Raw genomic sequence first — 17,936 nt, 5'->3', positions numbered from 1 at the left:
GCTTAGAGGGAACATTGGTGACGGGCTGTAGCAATTAGACCCCAGTGACATTCTGTATGGGCCCGATTTTCGGCTTGTGTGGGAAATGGTCGGATTTCCCCGAATGTGGGGTTTCTGACACACATAAAAAAGTGTCAGCCAGCCCCACGCAATTTTCCCTCAATTGGCCAATTAATTCCCAGCATGTGGGAAGCCTTGCTAATTGTCTAAATCGAGTCAGGAATCCCCACAGTATGATGTCATCATTCGTGGTGCTTTCAAGGTCCATGGCAAGTACTGCATCCTCTGAAGGCTTCCAAATGAATCATACAGGATGGCATAAGGAGCCTGCAGCAGCTGTGGCCAGTGCCATACCCCGAGCTGCCTTCAAATTCAACGAGGCTTCACTGCAGGCATTATTGGATGGGGTTAGGGCCCACAGGGAGGTCCTCTTCCCTAGGTCAGGGAGGAAGAGGCCTCCCACTGAGACCAATACTGCATGGATGCAGGTGTCAGCAGATGCCAACTCGCTGGGAGTCACCAGAGGAACCTTGGCATTACATCTCTAACTCCTTCCTTTACTCCCCCACAGTACCATCCAGAGCCCCCGTCCTCACTGTGGAGGAGGAAGAGGCTGTGCAGCCAGACTCCTCAGAGGAAGCTCCAACCTCTGAGGGTGCAGCGTCAGCAGAAGTAAGCGCACCCAGCACCAGCGCAGACACTCACACCTCGGGGGGACCTTTGGGACATAGAGTAGTGTTGTCACCTGGTGTTTCACAGCTGACAAGTGAGCCTCAGCAGATTCTGGAGACAGGGACAGCAGTGGAGAGTCCTCGTCGGAGGGCGCAGGGCTCTGCCAGCTCAGCTCAGCTGCGCTGCATCTCGACGCTCTGCCTCTGGGTCCATCCGCAAGAGAAGAGGTGATGGATCTCCATGCACAGATGCAGGAGTCTCTGGCAGGTTTTGTCTCCAGGGTCGCTGCAAGTGTGGAGCGAATGGAGGAGTCCATAGCGACCATGAGCAGAGCCTTTGTGGAGTCATTGGTGCATGAACGCAGCACCATGGAAAGGTTGGCAACCTCCATGGAGGAGATAAGTCGCCAGGGTAGGGAAAACATGGTGAGTGCTCATAAGAGAATGACATCTCTTGAGGAGCGTTGGCCATCTGTTGAACAGAGAAACCAGATCTTCATGGAAGTCCTTCTGAGTAGGACTGCCAGTGCAGAAACGGGTCCCACTGGCCCCCTAAAGCGCAGCAAGGTGCTCTCAAGCCACTTCCAAGCGCTGGCCCCTTCTGGCTTGTGCAGCTTCAGGTGAGTGAGCAGCAGCCTGCTGCTCCTGGTACTCATCCTGCTGTTCCTGGTTCTGCTGCTGCCACCTCTGCTGTTGGAGATCCTCTAATGCCAGGAAGGGAAGGTGCCAAAGGTCTCCCATGCTTCTAGCAGATGCCTCGGTTGAGGAGGTCCCGAGTTAGGGTGGTGAGAGGGGCTGCCCAGGAGCCCACACTGAAGAAGTGTGTGAGGCTCCAACTTTCTGCAGCTGCTCCTAAGGCTTCAAATAGTTCCCCCAAGCCTTGATCAACAAGGTCCTGCAGCCTGCAAATGCTGCCTCTTTAAATATCTTCAGCCCTCAGCGACCTGCTGCTGCAAAGCAAGCAAGCCAGCTGTTTTCACGCCAGCTCTCATCGGCGGGGTTCCCCGCAGGCGGGTTTCAGGTGGGGAAAGCCCCAAAGTCGCAACGGCACGGGAAAATCCACTTCAACAAGCAGATAATTGCTTGTTAGTGCTCCGACGACCAGTCCCGCCAGCGGCGGGCGGGACTGAAGCGGGGCGCGTGAAAACGGCAGTCCGAAAGTCGGACGGGGCGGGGAATCAGGCGGGGGGGTCCCGACCCGCTTTTTCCGTGATTTTCGGACCACGGCCGCATGAAAAGCCGCCCGACAGCTGCCCTAAAATCGGGGCCTATGTTTTTTTAAACCTACCAGTTTTTGCTGTCTATACACTGTAGGGTTGCCAACCCTCCTGGATTGTCTGGGAGTCTCCCAGAATCAAATATTAATCTCCCGGGTACTGCTGCAAACAACCCGGGAGAATTTGCAGAAGTAGGAAATTGCAGTGATGCTTTGAATGACCTCTACCATATTATTTTCCCGTTGTCTGGCAATTAGCTGAAAACGTTTTTTAAAATTACCCAATTTTTGTTAGTGGATTATGATTGGTTAGAATGGCTTGGCAACTGTGGCAAGTTTATATTTTCATTGGCTCTTTTTTCCCCTTTCTGTGAAAGGTGGATTTCCACAGTTAGATATGGAAGTGAGCAGGTCCCAGACCGTCTGCTGGTACTTAACGGCTGTATTGTATATATGAGCGTTGAAAAGTTGGATCTTTGAGAAGCTAGAGCTTGAGTTTTGTTTTATTATTGTATTTAAGGATTGTTTAAAGATGGGTATGGACATATGTGTGGATGTATAAACTGCTGACTCAGTATTTGCTAAAGAGTTTCAGGTGACGGTCCTGGTGTTTAAAGTGCTGTTTTGCACACATGGGACTTCTCGCTCGCTCCATCGGTTTGAAATTTTTCTCCTCCACAGCTCAAGCTAAGGCAGTGTCAGAGGGTCAGGCTGAAGCCTCCTATGCATTCCCTTTACATTAGCCTGCACGTGTTCTGTGAACCACGACAACAGTCTCAGAACCTTGGAGTAGGAACGATGTCAATTAGAGCTGTCCACACTTGCTCAGTAAGCGGGATGGAGCAGGCAGCAACAGATAAGCTGCTCAGTACAGTAACATTTTCAAACTATAATCAAACGTCACATGATCAAACCTTCAGCTAACATTGAGCCATACGGTACCAGAAAGGGGTAAGCTATTCCTTTTTACTCACTGTATACAGATACAGGGTGTTAAAGGATGCCACTAACTGTCTGCATCTTTACCTGTGAATTTCCTGCTGTGTCCTCTGTATAGATTGGATGGTCGTGTGAATATTTGTTAGCTCATTCATTCCCTTTCTGCACCTGGAACACAGCAACCCTGCAAGAAATTGCACATTGCAGATCAGCTCCAAACCATCAATGAAACATAACACTTAGTCGATTTTAAGCCTCAACCTCCTTATTTTTCCACCCATTCACAGCATATTAAATCACTTCCACATTCCTGGTTCCTTCCCTTTTTCCAATTCTCTCTCCTGCTCTCCATAAATATTGGGAAGACCAAAGCCATTGTCTTCGGCCCCCACCACAAACTCCGTTCCCTGGCCACCGACTCCATCCATCTCACTGGCATGGAGGCTGAACCAGACTGTTCACAACCTTGGTGTCATATTTGACCACATATCCACGCCATAACTAAGTGCCTATTTCCACCCCTGCCTCAGCTCATCTGCTGCTGAAACCCTCATCCATGCCTTGGTTATCTCTAGACTTGACTATTCCAATGCACTCCTGGCCGGCCTCCCACGATCTACCCTCTGTAAACTTGAGGTCGTCCAAACCTACCACACCAAGTCCTGTTCGCCCATCACCCCTGTGCTCGCTGACTTACATTGTCTCCCGGTTAAGCAATGCCTCGATTTCAAAATTCTCATCCTTGTTTTCAAATCCCTCCATGGCCTCGCCCCTCCCTATCTCTAATCTCCTTTAGCCCCACAACCACCCCCAAGATATCTGCGCTCCTCTAATTCTGCCCTCGAGCATCCCCGATTTTAATCGCTCAACCATTGGCGGCCGAGCCTTCAGCTGCCGAGGCCCTAAGCTCTGGAATTCCATCCCCAAACCTCTCCGCCTCGCTACCTCTCTTTCTTCCTTTAAGTTGCTCCTTAAAACCTACCTCTTTCATCTGCCCTAATATCTCCTTACGTGGCTCAGTGTCAATTTTTTTTTTTAATAACGTTCCTGTGAAGCACCTTGGGACATTTTACTACGTTAAAGGCGCTATATAAATACAAGTTGTTGTTGTTGTTGTTAAGGCACTGGGTTACAGTTTCACGGATGCCAGCAGCCCTCCAGTTCTTTGCCCAAGTGCCCATTCTTCACGCCTCGGCCTAGACAATGATTGTCAGTGGGCTGCTCAACTGCAGAGGAAATCACAAGCAAGCCTGATCCTATCTGCACCTGATGTTTCCATATACATATTCTCTAGTAGGAGACACTGGATGGCAGTCAAGAGTGTGAACTCTGGCTGATCATTCCCCTCCTGTGCTCTGGTGCGCTGAGGCCAACTGTAGCAACCCAACTAATGCCCCACCCGAGATCAGATAACCCAGCACAGAATGGGAATTCAACCAGGGACTTCGGGGCCGTTATGCCTTTACCTGAGCAATTAGGGGAGTGGGTGGAGTGCTCGGCAGGTACAATCGGGCCGAGTGTCCAGTGATTGCTGGCAGCATCTTATGTTCTTCACCACCAGCATCATACGTCTAGTGACACCGGGTAAATCACACAGGTACTCCACAGTGCTAGAGGGACAAACATTGCCACATTTACATTTAAGTGCTGCCACTAAATGTAGGGCTGCTGGCAGCTTTATAGTGTAAATACAGCATCTATCTGTATTTATCTATAAACCCTTGATCCCATCCTGAACCGTATACCTATTGGCTCTGTTTTAGAGGTATCAATTAACATATGAGCATCTGACACTTCCCCTCTATATTACACCGAAACATCTCATGCTCTGTTTCTTTTGTTCAAAGGATAAAGCAGGATTTGTTCCTGGTGAATGCCAGATGTTTCATTCTTCCAGCCTCTCTGACTTACATTCATATGGTGGGAGTAAAATTTCAGCTCACTACTGGGTCTCATCCCAGGATTCTCCAGTGTATTGCCACTCTGTGTCTCGTACAGAGTGTATGCATTAACCTGTATTCAAACATTTCTTCTTTGGCGTAGAACTATTAGACTGCCCTCCGATTCTTCTAAAATGCAAGAGGAGCCAACTCCAACTATAGCTAATGTTGTTATGAGTTGTGGTTGGCACTTACAGGAGTCTGCCATGAATTTTCCAATTTTGATATCTAACTAGACTGGATCTGTTTAACTGTATAAATATAATGTAGAATTCAGGACTGCTGCCATGTTTGATATCCCATAGCAACTCCACGTGGCTTTTGTTTTTGGAAAGGATGCCCTTCGTGCTGTGGCTTCAACCCAAATAAATGCCACTCTGTCTTCCACACTGCACTAATGTATCCAACTAGTCTGGTAGCATAGTGATGGAGAGGCTCATTGTAACACTGTGAATGAATATCCTGACCCTGGGAAAGGCATGCGGGGTTGAGGAACTGAGAATGTGACACAGTTACCTACCCACTTGAACAAGGAGACTATGTTACACCATTTGTCCGGGTTTTCCACTGATCCTCCACTGAAGTTATAATGGGAAATGGGGAGAACCTGAGGAAATTCTAACCTAGTGTAAGCAACTGAGCCTGATCTTGTTCTCACCCATAGCACATATGTGCATTTTCCAGGGGGTCACTGGAGAGCGACCAGGACTCGGAACCCTGGCTGACTTTTCCTTTCCCTAAACCAGTGCCAACTGTAACTCCCCAATTCCTGCCCTGGCTGAGATCAACTAACTTAGCACAGAATAAACCTCGGACTTTTCTGGTGTGCATGGCTCAGTTCCACACCGGGCGGTGTGATTACCCACTGAGGTCCTCAGTCTATTTTTACAGTTCATTATGCCCAATTTCCTTAAATGTTTTGGGAAGGTTGTCCCTTGCAGGTCACAGAAATCACAGAAACCCCACAGTGCAGATAGAGGCCATTTCGGCCCATCGAGCCTGCACCGACACATATCCCACCCGATCCCCGTAACCCCTACATATCCCACCCTATCCCCGTAACCCCACGTATTTAATCCCCCTAACACTAAGGGTCAATTTATCATAGCCAATCAACCTAACCCGCACATCTTTGGACTGTGGGAGGAAACCGGAGCACCCGGAGGAAACCCACGCAAACACGGGGAGAATGTGCAAACTCCACACAGACAGTCGTCCGAGGCCGGATTCGAACCCGGGTCCCTGGCGCTGTGAGGCAACAGTGCTAACCACTATGCCACCGTCATATACCTAGGATGATGGCAAGTGATCTCCACCAGGATGGCCTAAACCTGATGTAAATGATCTGTACCGGGCTCAGGTAATGGATCTTTCAGGCTAATGGTATTGTCTTCTAATAGCACAGAACCTGGTACAATGCTACAATATGAAGAGCTCATTCTGAGCATTCAGGAAACAGAGCACCTACCCTCATCAGATGAGTCGTCTTGTACTGGTTCTGGTGTTGAACAACTGCTCTCTGTGTTTTGTGACCTGTTTGCTGCCGGGCGATCACTGGTTTTGCACCCAATATATTCCTGAACCAAGACCTACTAACAGAAAGCACTTGTCAGCAATGCAGACAGCTACAGTTCACTATGCAGGAGAGAAAGGGTGTCCTAACTCATAACTGCTCCAATACAATACTCTTTTCTTCATATAAATCTTGTAATTGCACCCATGTATAGTGCAAGCACTAAGAATAATGCGTTAATTGATAAGAAAGATAAGACATTGGAAAGGATTTAAAGAATGAAACACAGTGTAAAGTAAACATAGTATAAAAAGAAGCGGATATGTTCTATTGGATAACAGACAAGCAACCCAAAAAAGGGAAGCCAGGGACCAGATCAACTTTAACATTCAGTCTTCTGATTGGCTGAAAGATTGCCATTTGGAACTGATTTTCAACTGACCAGGGACTGAATTCAAGAGATGTGGGTTCCAACTGAGTAGAGGGTAGTGGAGGCACAGGAGGAAAGTCTAGGGTTTAAAACATAAATAAAAATTCAGGTAAATACGAGCTCACAGAAATAAGGAAAAATAATAAATTATATAAATATAAAGACAGCGATATAAGGGAAGGTAGAACAACAAAAACCAGCACAAGGAAAGTTTTTTAAATAATTTATTTTTTCTTTTTATTTTGAAACAGTTTATTTTGTTTAGTACTAAATTAATCTGTTTCAGTAATATAATTCCTCTGGATATTGAAGTGCCATTATTACTGTAATATTAGCCTAACTCAGTATTTATTTTTGTGCCACTCTCAATCTTTGAACATAAGAATTAGGAGCAGGAGTAGGCCATATGGCCCTTCGAGCCTGCTCTGCCATTCAATAAGATCTTGGCTAATCTTCGATCTCAACTCCACTTTCCTGCCTGATCCCCATATCCCTTGATTCCCCTTTGTCTTCCATTGTCCTCCATTCTCTCTCTCTCAAGGAGCACTGGGGGATGTTGGAGTCTTCAAGTGTGGACTGGGAGAACTGTGGCGTGGTGAGATCTCTGGGTAATAAAGGAGGCTATTGGGGACACTGAGTTGTCTAAATGGGATCAGTGGGGGCATCGAAGTACTGGGAGTAGGTGCACTGGAGGGAAATTAGTTTGTGGGAGCACTGAGGGTAAATGGGACTGAAAGTACTGAAGGGGAAATAGGGGATGGGAAGTGTTGAATATGGGGCCTATACACAGCACAGGCCCTTAGTTTAGATGCAGATATTGAGTACTGGCCCATGCCCAGGAGGCTGACCCAGAAACAAAACACATATAAGGGATATGTGAGAAAGAGGGGTTGATACTGTACTTGCGTTCAGTTGTTCAGGTCTTGTTGAGCCTAATAACCTTTCCTGTTCCTAAAAATTCTTATTTTCTCAGTAATCGTAGCCCAAGGATTATAAAACTAACAGGAGTAGAAGAACAGAGAGACTTAGTTCAGATACACAAATCTTTAAGTGAGAGGACAAGTCGAGAAAGCTGTAAAAAAAAGTTTAATAAATAAAACAAAAGCAAAGTGATAATGCTAAATCTATACAAAATATAGGTTACACAGCAGTTACAATATTGTGTCCTGTTTTGGAAGGATGTCAAAACCATGGAGAGGGTGCAGAACTGATGTACTAAGATGATACTAAGGATGAGAAGCTTTAGTGGAGGAAAGACTAGAGAAATTGGAGCTTTTTTTTTTTACATACATAGGATATACAGCACAGAAACAGGCCATTCGGCCCAACCAGCCTTGCCTGCATTTATGCTCCACTCGAGCCTCCTCCTGTCTTTCCTCAACTAATTTGATCAGCATAACCCTCTATTCCCTTCTCTAGCCTCCCCTTAAATGCATTTATACTATTCACCTCAACCACTCCCTATGGTAGCAAGTTCCACATTCTCACCATTCTCTGGGTAAAGAAGTTTCTTCTGAATTCCCTATTTGATTTCTTGGTGACTATCTTATATTGATAGCCTCTAGTTTTGCTCTTCCCCAGAAGGGGAAACACTCTCTCTGGGCAGGATTTTCATTGGGCCGTGGAGGTGGGATTGGAGGCGTGTTGGGGGTTAAAATCTCAAAATCGGGGGGCACGAACCCATCCCGCCTCCATGCCAGTTTCAAAGGAGGTGGATACCCGACCCGTGCTGGGACCCACCTCCCCGAGGCGGGAAGGGTATTAGTGCCAATTAACTGCCTGTTAACAGGTAGTTAACAGGCAGTTTTTAGCCTAATCCCTATTTTTATTCCTGAAGTGTGGGATTCCCAACGGCTCCAAACCACGCCAAGTTAGCGAGGCAGGCCGTCAGGCTGAAGGACTTGGAGGGTTCAAGATGTCCAGTGTTCAGGTGAGTGATGGGTGCACGAGTGAAGAGGTAAGTGTGTTTGGTGTGTGTAAAGTGTTTAAAGAAGTTTTACTTACCTTTACAGCCTTCCTTCCTTCAGGTCTCGGGCGTCCCTCATCTCATCAGCACAGAAAGCAGAATGACCGCGAGCTGTCAAAAGTTGCAGCATTCAGCTTTCTGTTTCGGGGAGATCTCTAAATCAGCCTGAGAGGAAGGAATTAACTTAGAGTACAGATTGTCAGTGTTTGACAGCTTCAAAGAGCTGATATTTCATCTGTCAAAATCTCTTGACAGATGAAATGTCAATCTGTGATGTCACCTGTTGCTGGGCGGGCTCAACAAGGTCAATCAAGTGAAAATCGCGTGGGTTGGCCACAACTCGATGGAGGCGGGACTACAACCCCGAAAGTTGTAGTCCCGCCTCCTACACGCCTCCAGAATCAAAATCCAGCCCTCTGTGTCTACTCTATCAAAATCTTTCATAATTTTAATGATCTCTATTAGGTCACCACTTGGGCTTCTCTTTTCAAGAGGAAAGAGATCCAGCCTGTTCATCCTTTCCTGATAAGTATAACCTCGCATTTCAGGTATCATCCTTGTAAATCTTTTTTGCACCCTCTCCAGTGCCTCTATATCCTTTTTATAATGTGGCAACCAGAATTGTACACAGTACTCCAAATGTGGAGTAACCAATTTGATACGATTAGCATAACTTCTATTTTCACTAGAACAGAGACCGTTTCAGAGAAGATCTGATAGAGGTGTTCAAAATTGTGAGGGAAATCAGGAAAAGCTATTTCTACTGGTTGGGGAGTGGGTATGAATTTAAAATAATTACCAAAGGAATGAAGGGAGAGGTTAGGAAAAATCTTTTTACACAGAGTTGTTAGGACATGGAATTCCCCACCAGAAATGGAGGCAGAATCTATAATAGCGTTTAAAAGGGAAGTAGATAAATATTTGAAAAACAAAATGGCAGGGGAATGAGACTAACTGGATAGTTTTTTCAAGTAGCCAGCATAGGTGTGATGGGCTGAATGGCTTCCTTCCTGTGTTGTAACATTCTATGATTCAGTACAGACAACTCTTAAATGTGCAGATATTTTGATCATGACCTGCTGTCTTATTTGACTGCTGTTGCTAGTGATATCTGTTGACTTAATTGTTGGAGATTTGTGTCGGACATTCGTCTGCATGATTCCATCCTTCTCAAATTGGATGATGTCATTTGTTGGATCCCAGGGACAGGTACTGTCGGGAGAAAAAGCAGAGAAGCATCATAATAGACATAATCTTCAGGGGTTTGGCAAAGGATTCCCACAAGGGTTAGTGTACCTCCATGGGGGAAGGACCTCAATTGGGCTAAAATGGAGGCCATCACTTGTGAATTATGACAGTTGTGCTGCTCTATTATCAGATATTTGCTCCACCGCTCCAGACGAAAATCAGGGAAACTTACTTGGAATTGTTTGTTTGTTTTTCATATCTTCTCGCTCTTCCCTTGGAGAATAGTGTGAAGTAGTGGAAGAATTCGCAGGCTGATTAACAGTCTGACAGGCCACGACATGAGCGTTCCTTCCATGCTGTAGCCATCTTTACACCAGCCAATAGAGTGGTTAGTCCTATATAGCGGGAGGGTTTTATGGGTTCCCACAACCCATACGATGAGAGAGGGCCACCCATACCGCTGTCAACCCAGGATTCAGAGCCGGAGCTCGCTGGGTCTGTCTGGAGCGGGTTCAAATCGTGCTCATTTGAACTCAGTGGCAGGAATGCTACCACTAAGTCAAAGGCTCACTCTTTACTTGGAGTAAAAGTTGACATTTCCAACAAATAGGGTTTGTATAGTGACATCGGCGAGTACAAAATACAGAGCAAGTATTGCGACAGACCAAAAATTAAGGTTTATCAATCGTATACCAGGTAGAATGGTGTTACAGTATACAACATGATTCAGGGATTTTAACTGTTTAATAGCTTGCTATGCAAATTCTATTCCCCATAAAGCCCAATCACTATCAGACTGGTGAGGTCTTTGCTCAGCTTATAACCTTGTCACCAAGGCCTTCCCAGTTCCACGCCAGCCTAAGGGAAACCTTGTCACTGAGGCCCATCCACTGCCTGAGAGAAGTTTTAGATAAGCCACTAATCACATTTATGATACTCTGAGCTCCCCGGCTTGTTGGCAAAATCCCTAATTTACCCTTCAGCAAATCTCTCATACAGGCTGTGTGGGCCACTCTGTGACCTGTTCTGTCACATTTCGAGCTGAAGATGGATTTGTGGAAACCCACTCACGAAGGAGTTCGGACAGGGATTTGAAATGTGGGGCAAATTATAAAAGTGATTTAATAAAAAATCCAAGCACATCAGCTGTTATGTGCCAATAAAAAACTGGCACACCAAACTGTCAGGTGTTGGTACCAGTCTGCAGTTTAAAAGCTGCCCAGGACATTTACTGCTCAGATTTATTTTTGTGCCAATTTTTTCTGCTCATCTGAAGGCGCTGATTCTTGCTGGGGTAGGGTCACCCAGGTGCCAGAAGACCCCGGTACCTCATCCAAATAGCCTTTTTTCATGTGTGAGCCTAGAGAGTGAGGTTGGAGTATTCTGTTAATGGGAAAATCGCAGACTGGTTAGCACAGACGTGGAAAACTCTAACCACAGTGTCGGCAGGCTATGTAGCAGTGGAGGGCATCACAGCGGAGCTCAGTCCTGACCTTGTCGGACATCTACCCACATGCACTTTCCAGCAAGGGGTCATTGGACATCAGTCAGCAGCAGATACTCGACTTGATTTTTTTCCTCTAAGTGCCAATGCAATGCCCGAGTGAGGTAAGCTAACTCAGGAGATTAAACCTGGGTAATTCCTTGCCCATAGGACTCTTTACTAATTGGATGGTAGTTTTATCCACCAGGGCAGGTGGGCAGGAGAGTTATTATTTTAAACCTCCTTTACAATATATGAGTGTGTGTGATGAGGGCCACGTACTCTGTGAACTTGTATTGCCAGTTCTTTGTTGCCACATCCTGCTGGAAGAGTTGTGCCACCCAGTCCTCACATTTCTCTTTACGCTCTTTCGCGGCCTTACGCTGTGCTTCCTCCAGAATAAACTTCTCCAGTGTTGCCTGTTCCTGATCGCGGTTCTTTATTGCTCTGGTCACTTGCTGCCACAGCCTAGAAGAACAGATTATAGGATTACAAACTCCTCCTGGAATACAACTGCTGTATACAAAATATTACAAAGGGGTCAATTTTCCTGAACCTGTCGGGAAGAAGGCGGGACTTCAACTTTCGGGTTTTTGACCCGCCTACATCGACGTCCGGCCAATCCGGGCGATTTTCCCTTGATTGACCTTGTTGAGCCCGCCCAGCGGGCTCAGCAGGCCAATTAAGGGCCACCCGGCAACAGGTGATGTCACAGACTGAAATTTCATCTGTCAAGAGTTCTTGACAGATGAAATATCAGTGTTTCACAGCTGTTTGAAGCTGTGAAACACTGACAGTCTGAGTTCTGACATTAGTCCTTCTGCACAGACTCAGTTAGAACTCTTACCGGCACTCAAAGCTGAAGGCTGTCACTTTTCACAGATCGCAGCCGTTCAGCTTTAACTGCCGGCTGAGTGATGGGCTCCCGACGGCTACAGGAAGAAAGGCTGTTAAGGTAAGTACAGGTAAGTAAAAGTTCTTTACACACTTCAGACACACTTACCTTTGCACTCATGCACCCATCACTCACCTAAGTGCCGGCATCGCGACCCCTCCAACCCGACGGCCCACCTGCTCTAACCTGGCGTGGTTTGGAGCCGTTGGGAAACCCACACGAAACCCCTCAAAATAGGGATTAGGCTAAAAACTGCCTGTTAACAGGCAGTTAATTGGCACAAATCCCTTTCTGCCTGGTTTCGGCGGGTCCCAGTGCGGGGCGGGTACCCGCCGCCCCTGAAACTTACGTGGGGCGGGGTTTTGGGCGGGATGGTGTCGGGACCCCCGAATTCGGAATTTCCCCCCCCCACACGCCTGAAACCCCGCCTGACGGCTCCAGGAAAATCTAGCCCAAAGTATTTACAGCACAGAAACGGGCCGTTTTGCCCAACAGGTCCGTGTCGGTGTTTATGCTCCACACGAGCCTCTTCCCACCCCTCTTCATCTCACCCCATCAACATATCGTTCTAGAACTCACTAACACAGGGGCATGCCAGGCGACGGCTGTTATATAGAACCCATTAACACAGGGGCATGCTAGGTCCTTGGTGCTGTATAGAACTCATTAGTGTAGGGTCACGTCAAGTCCTGGTCGCTATATATAGTACTCATTAACACAAGGGTACGTCAGGTCATGGCAACTTTACAGAAGCTATTAACACAATCAAACACTGGGTCCTGGGAGCTGTACAGAGCCCGTTAATATTGGAGCCTGCCAAGTCCTGGCTGATGTATTCAACGCATGACCACAGGAGGCTGCTGGGTAGAATACAGGAGCCAGCCAGGGCTCAGCTGCTATAACAACTACGTATTTACAATACTGAAGATACAGATTATAACCCACTTCTCAGCACAACTTGTTGTATATTGTAATCTTGAATGAATCATAGAAGCACAGCAGGCCATTCGGCCCATCGAGTCTGCATCGGCTCTTTCGAAGAGCAATCCAGTTAGTCCCACTCCCCCGCTCTTTCCCCATATCCCTGCAATCTTCTCTCCTTCAAGTATTTATCCAATTCCCTTTTGAAGGCTACTATTGAATCTGTATCCACTACCCTATCAGGCAGTGCATTCCAAATCATTTCCTCTTGTTCATTTGCAGATTATTTATTTATTTTCAGTCATTTCTTAATGGAGAGCTGACTGAGTTCAAAGGGAAGCAGGTCAGCTCACACTGTACTGAGCATCCCATTGGAAGCCTGCTCAGCCTGGCTAGCTCTAAACATTCTTAGAGCAAGGTCAAACAAACAGAGTTGCTCCTTATCACATCTCTCCGAAACATCTCAAAACATTTCATATACAACCAATTAATTTGAAGTGCAATGACTATATAGTCAAATATGGCAGTGGTCCATGCACAGCAAGATCCCACAAATAGTAATGAGATGATTGACCAGTTAATGGCCCAGAAATTCGGGTCCCAACGCGCGAGTACGGACGGAGTACTCACGTGTGGACCCGATGGAAGTGTCGGTTTCTTGCATGCACTACGCATGCGCGGGAAACCGGCATTTCCGATCCTCTGAACCAAGGGGTTCAGAGGTCGAACGCGTGCGTGTTGAACTTCCTCTTTTTTTTTTTTTTTTATATAAACAGGTTTGCCCGTGCGTGAAGGCCTCTACTTTTTGCACATTTAAAAACCAGACGTAAGGACTTCATTTTAAAAGGTAAGTGGTCAATTAATTAAAATTAGAACATTTTTTCCACAGGTTTATTATTTTTAAATACTTTACAGTAAGGTAAGTGTATTTTTAGCCCTGATTTATTATAAAATTATTTTTTTCAAAAATTTAAATTATTGTTTAACATAGTTATTTAATGTTATTTATAGTTGATTTAAATAGTGTGATTTTTTTTCAAATTTATTTTAAGGTTAAGTACTGTTTTGGGCGCCCGGAGTTTTCATGAGTTTGACAGTTCTTTGTCAAAATAATGAATTGACTTTTCCCCCCTCCGATTGGTTGCCCAGTGCTCACGTGATCCCAGCCAACGCATCGCACTAACTACGCAGCTGGATCACGCAAGCACAGCGCGCCGGGAGCTGGAACGGGCCACAGACAGGAAATCCACGCAGGCCCAGGCCTCAACTGCCGGCGCGCTAGGTAAGTGTAGGTCGGGGGCTTGCACCCGCGGGAAGCCCCCGACACGAATTTCTGGGCCAAATCTGTTTTTAGTTGTGTTGGTTGAGGGAGGAATGTTGCCTAGGACATTAAAACTGTCCACGTGAACAGGTAGCAGGGTCCTCACAGTTTAACACGTCATCTCAAGGAGGCACTGAAGCACCATAATGCCAGCCTAGATCATGTGCTCAAATCCTGGAATAGATCTTGAGCCCATAACTTTCAGACTCAAAAGGTGAGACTGAGCCAAAATGACATAAGCATCAGGGAGTGAATTGGTTTGACATTGCAGCTTCAGACTTGCTGGGTGACCCTGCTTTGCAATGAAAAAGAGGGGGTTCCTGCGGCCGATTTATGGTCCTCGTGTAGTAACTTGTTCACCTCGTAGCAGCCATTTACTTTTATTTTCCTTTATCTAGAGCGGTGATATTATTTGTCTCCTGTCCGACATACCTTTCAGACTCAAAGTCCCCCTGCTCCTCAAACCATACAACGTGACGCACTAGACGCTGTTTCCGAATCTCACTGGTGACACTCCAGAATATACTGGAGAACCCAGTTTTTTTCTCATGGATACACACGTCCCGATCCTGTTGCAGAAAGGAGAAAAACAGAAAAGTGATGTGGAAAGGCTCCTACTTTCTAAAGATTATCTGGTGCCACCACCTGCTCGTTCTACTTCCCGATTTTCTAAATGTTAATTAAAAAATTGTTTCTGTGAATTTTATGCTCATCAAAGTAAGGAAAATTAGTGACCACATCAAGCACTCCCTATTCATGTGCAGCATGGGTTAGACACAGAGTAAAGCTCACTCAACACTGCTCCCAGGTCACAGGTGTAGCAACAATTAGATGCAGAGTTAAGTTCCCTCTACATTTCCCCATAAAGAACTCCCAGCCCAGTTACAACATAGGTTAGATGCAGAGTAAAGGTCTCTCTACACTAACCCATCAGGAATACCCAGGTCAGGTATAGCACAAGTTGGATCCAAAGTAAAACTCTCTCTACACATTCACCCCAATAACGTGCAACAGCCCCAACCTCAGACTGGCACCCCATTTTCTATTTTCCGCACCAGCCATCACTGAGTGAGATTGGTAATTTAGTGTTGAATTACAGAGAGATTGGTAATTTAGTGTTGGAGTAGAGTGAGATTGGTAATTTAGTGTTGGAGTAGAGCGAGATTGGTAATTTAGTGTTGGAGTAGAGCGAGATTGGTAATTTAGTGTTGGAGTAGAGCGAGATTGGTAATTTAGTGTTGAAGTAGAGTGAGATTGGTAATTTAGTGTTGGAGTAGAGCGAGATTGGTAATTTAGTGTTGGAGTAGAAGACATTTTTGCTGCAGACCCTGCCCACCAGGAACTAGATGCAGACCGGCCAAATTCGTTTCACATTGGACAGACTGAAGAGACTTTCATCCGATTGGTCTTATCCATTTGAACCCTGGTCCCAGAGGTGAGCGGACACTGTCAGTTAAAAAGTGAATGAGTTTTGAAAGGTGAAGAAACATTCCAGAGGGATAGAGTTTGTGGATGAATGCAGCCTCCCTCGCACTTGGTTGAGCAGTCAGTGAGCAAGTAAACCACCGTTCAAATAGACACAGACAGGTGAGGAGCTTGTTGTATGATTGGGGGATTCCATTAATCAATAACGAAAAAGTAAAGGTGGCTCATGTGATGGTCCAGTGGTAAAGGCACTGCTTGGTGTGGTAATAAGCTCTACAGACTGAAAGATCCCAGGTCAGTCTGTGCTGAATTAGCTGATCCCATCTAGAGGCTGCAGTTGGCATGCTACAAGTGGACTCAGTGCTCCAGGATTGGAAATTGCAAGTGTGGATGCGGAGTAAAGACATGATTGGGCTCATCCGTGATGCCTCCACAGTTAAATAATCTGCCAACACTAACCATCTAGTTTCACAGTTCAATCATCTGCCAACACAAACCGTCTAGTTTCACACAGGAAGAACTGCCAATTGGGGGAGGTACCATAGGATGGGCGGTACCCATGGAACCTCAGTGAGAGACAGGAGACAGATGTGGGAAAATTGGGAAAACAGAAAAGCCACTAAAAGCAGAGAATTGATTTTGGTAGCAGGCCCAAAGTGGCTGCAAGCACTTACCCAGTGTCCCTCAAGTGTGGCCTGTACCTCCTCTCCCAGCACTATCTTCCCTGTGATCTGGTTCACACTATCACTGCCTCCCAAGAAAGGCTGAGGTAAACAGGAAATAATTACAATTAGAACTTTAAAATTCAGTAAAGCATACATCAGTGAATCAGAGACTCTTGACAGGGCAGGTGCAATATACTGCAGAGTTACAGGGAATGCTTGATAAGTATTCGGGCAGCTGTCAAACTCTGTTTACAAGAGCCCTGGGACATAGAGGGTAGTTTAGTGTAAACATCACCTGGGCGTTAATCTGATAGAGCAGATCAATGAATCATTTTGAATCAATGGAATGAAGATCAGGTGGGTTGTGCAACGAGTAGGTGATCTGCTCCACCAAATTACCACTCAGGTGGTTAAGACGAAAATCTACCCCATTGCATGATAGTTCTCTTTACAGTCACACACATTTCAGTTCGTAAATGCCCCTTAATGTAACGGTACGGGATACGTTAATGTGATATCCAGCTGCTTTGCTGGAGCATTGGGCAAGGTCTCTTTCTTCTTACCTTCAGCTTGAACTCGAGCTCTGCCTTGTAGTGGGTTTTCTCACACTCAATGGTTATCTTCCCTCCCATCTCCAGCGTCAGCGTTCCATACAAGAGCCCTGGGACATAGACGGTGAATAAAATTTGGTACTAGGATGGTGACAATGTTATCAACATAATTTTTGTTCCTTACAGTGACTGTTGGCCGGGTGTTTAACCATGGAGACTGGTTCTGGTGAAAAGTGGAGCTGACCTCCCATATGATACCTGAGCAGACTGAGCTTTGCACAGGGAGTGTAATAAAGAGGGCATTGCTACATTCAGATCATGAGGAAGGGAGCTCCAGATAGTGGGAACATCCGCTAATGGTGGAACCGAGAGTGTGGGGAACAAAATAGACTGAAGGAAGATTTGGCTCATCCAAGTCTTCATGTTGGACAGGAAGTCAGAAAGAGTGGCAACAGCTGCATCATCAGGAAGTATTTCTTTATACAGGTGATCAACAGCTGCAAGAAGTTGCCAGCAAGTGTAGTTGAACCCAGAATACTGCCCAGAAACTTTGTAGAAACAGCTGGAGGCTGTACTGGGAGGATAGTGGGGTTGGTATTCCAGAAGGATGAGCTCAAAGAAAGAAAGACTTGCATTTAAATAGTGCCATTCACGACCTCAGGACATCTCAAAGCTTTCATAGAATCATAGAATGGTTACAGCACGGATTGTACCCTTTAGTTTAGATTGCCTCTCTTCATTATTTCTACCAAAATGTATCATTTTACACTTTTCTACGTTAAATTTCATCTGCTATGTGTCCGCCCATTCCA

At 46.0% G+C, this 17,936-nt stretch overlaps 1 protein-coding gene and 1 long non-coding RNA gene across 8 annotated transcripts in view; one reads left to right on the top strand and one right to left on the bottom strand.

The window, feature by feature from the left end:
• Window positions 1-14,967, top strand: part of LOC147106650 (uncharacterized) — a 48,958-nt gene extending 33,991 nt beyond the window's left edge. Inside the window, exons 2-3 of the long non-coding RNA XR_015080973.1 lie at window positions 13,939-14,009; window positions 14,882-14,967. This is a non-coding gene — a long non-coding RNA (uncharacterized LOC147106650). The remainder of the gene's footprint in view (window positions 1-13,938; window positions 14,010-14,881) is intronic.
• The window catches only part of LOC147106649 (oxysterol-binding protein-related protein 8-like), a 131,178-nt gene that overhangs the window by 3,713 nt on the left and 109,529 nt on the right, over window positions 1-17,936 (bottom strand). For 6 of the 7 annotated variants that reach the window (XM_086007666.1, XM_086007669.1, XM_086007665.1 and 3 more), the window contains 7 exons: window positions 17,137-17,234; window positions 16,583-16,672; window positions 14,916-15,052; window positions 11,629-11,814; window positions 9,752-9,887; window positions 6,235-6,355; window positions 2,914-3,010 (listed from right to left, as the gene is read on the bottom strand). In XM_086007666.1, the coding sequence (XP_085863792.1) occupies window positions 2,914-3,010; window positions 6,235-6,355; window positions 9,752-9,887; window positions 11,629-11,814; window positions 14,916-15,052; window positions 16,583-16,672; window positions 17,137-17,234 (865 nt within the window). Of the gene's footprint in view, window positions 1-2,913; window positions 3,011-6,234; window positions 6,356-6,721; window positions 6,789-9,751; window positions 9,888-11,628; window positions 11,815-14,915; window positions 15,053-16,582; window positions 16,673-17,136; window positions 17,235-17,936 lie in introns of those variants that run through there. The other variant, XR_015080969.1, reaches the window with a different exon arrangement.

This window comes from Somniosus microcephalus, chromosome 15, assembly GCF_052327205.1.
Source record: "Somniosus microcephalus isolate GS21.2 chromosome 15, FLI_Smic_1.0, whole genome shotgun sequence".
Taxonomy (NCBI): domain Eukaryota; kingdom Metazoa; phylum Chordata; class Chondrichthyes; order Squaliformes; family Somniosidae; genus Somniosus; species Somniosus microcephalus.
The sequence above is the reverse complement of the archived record's forward strand: the minus strand, read 5'-3'. Positions and strand labels throughout refer to the sequence as shown.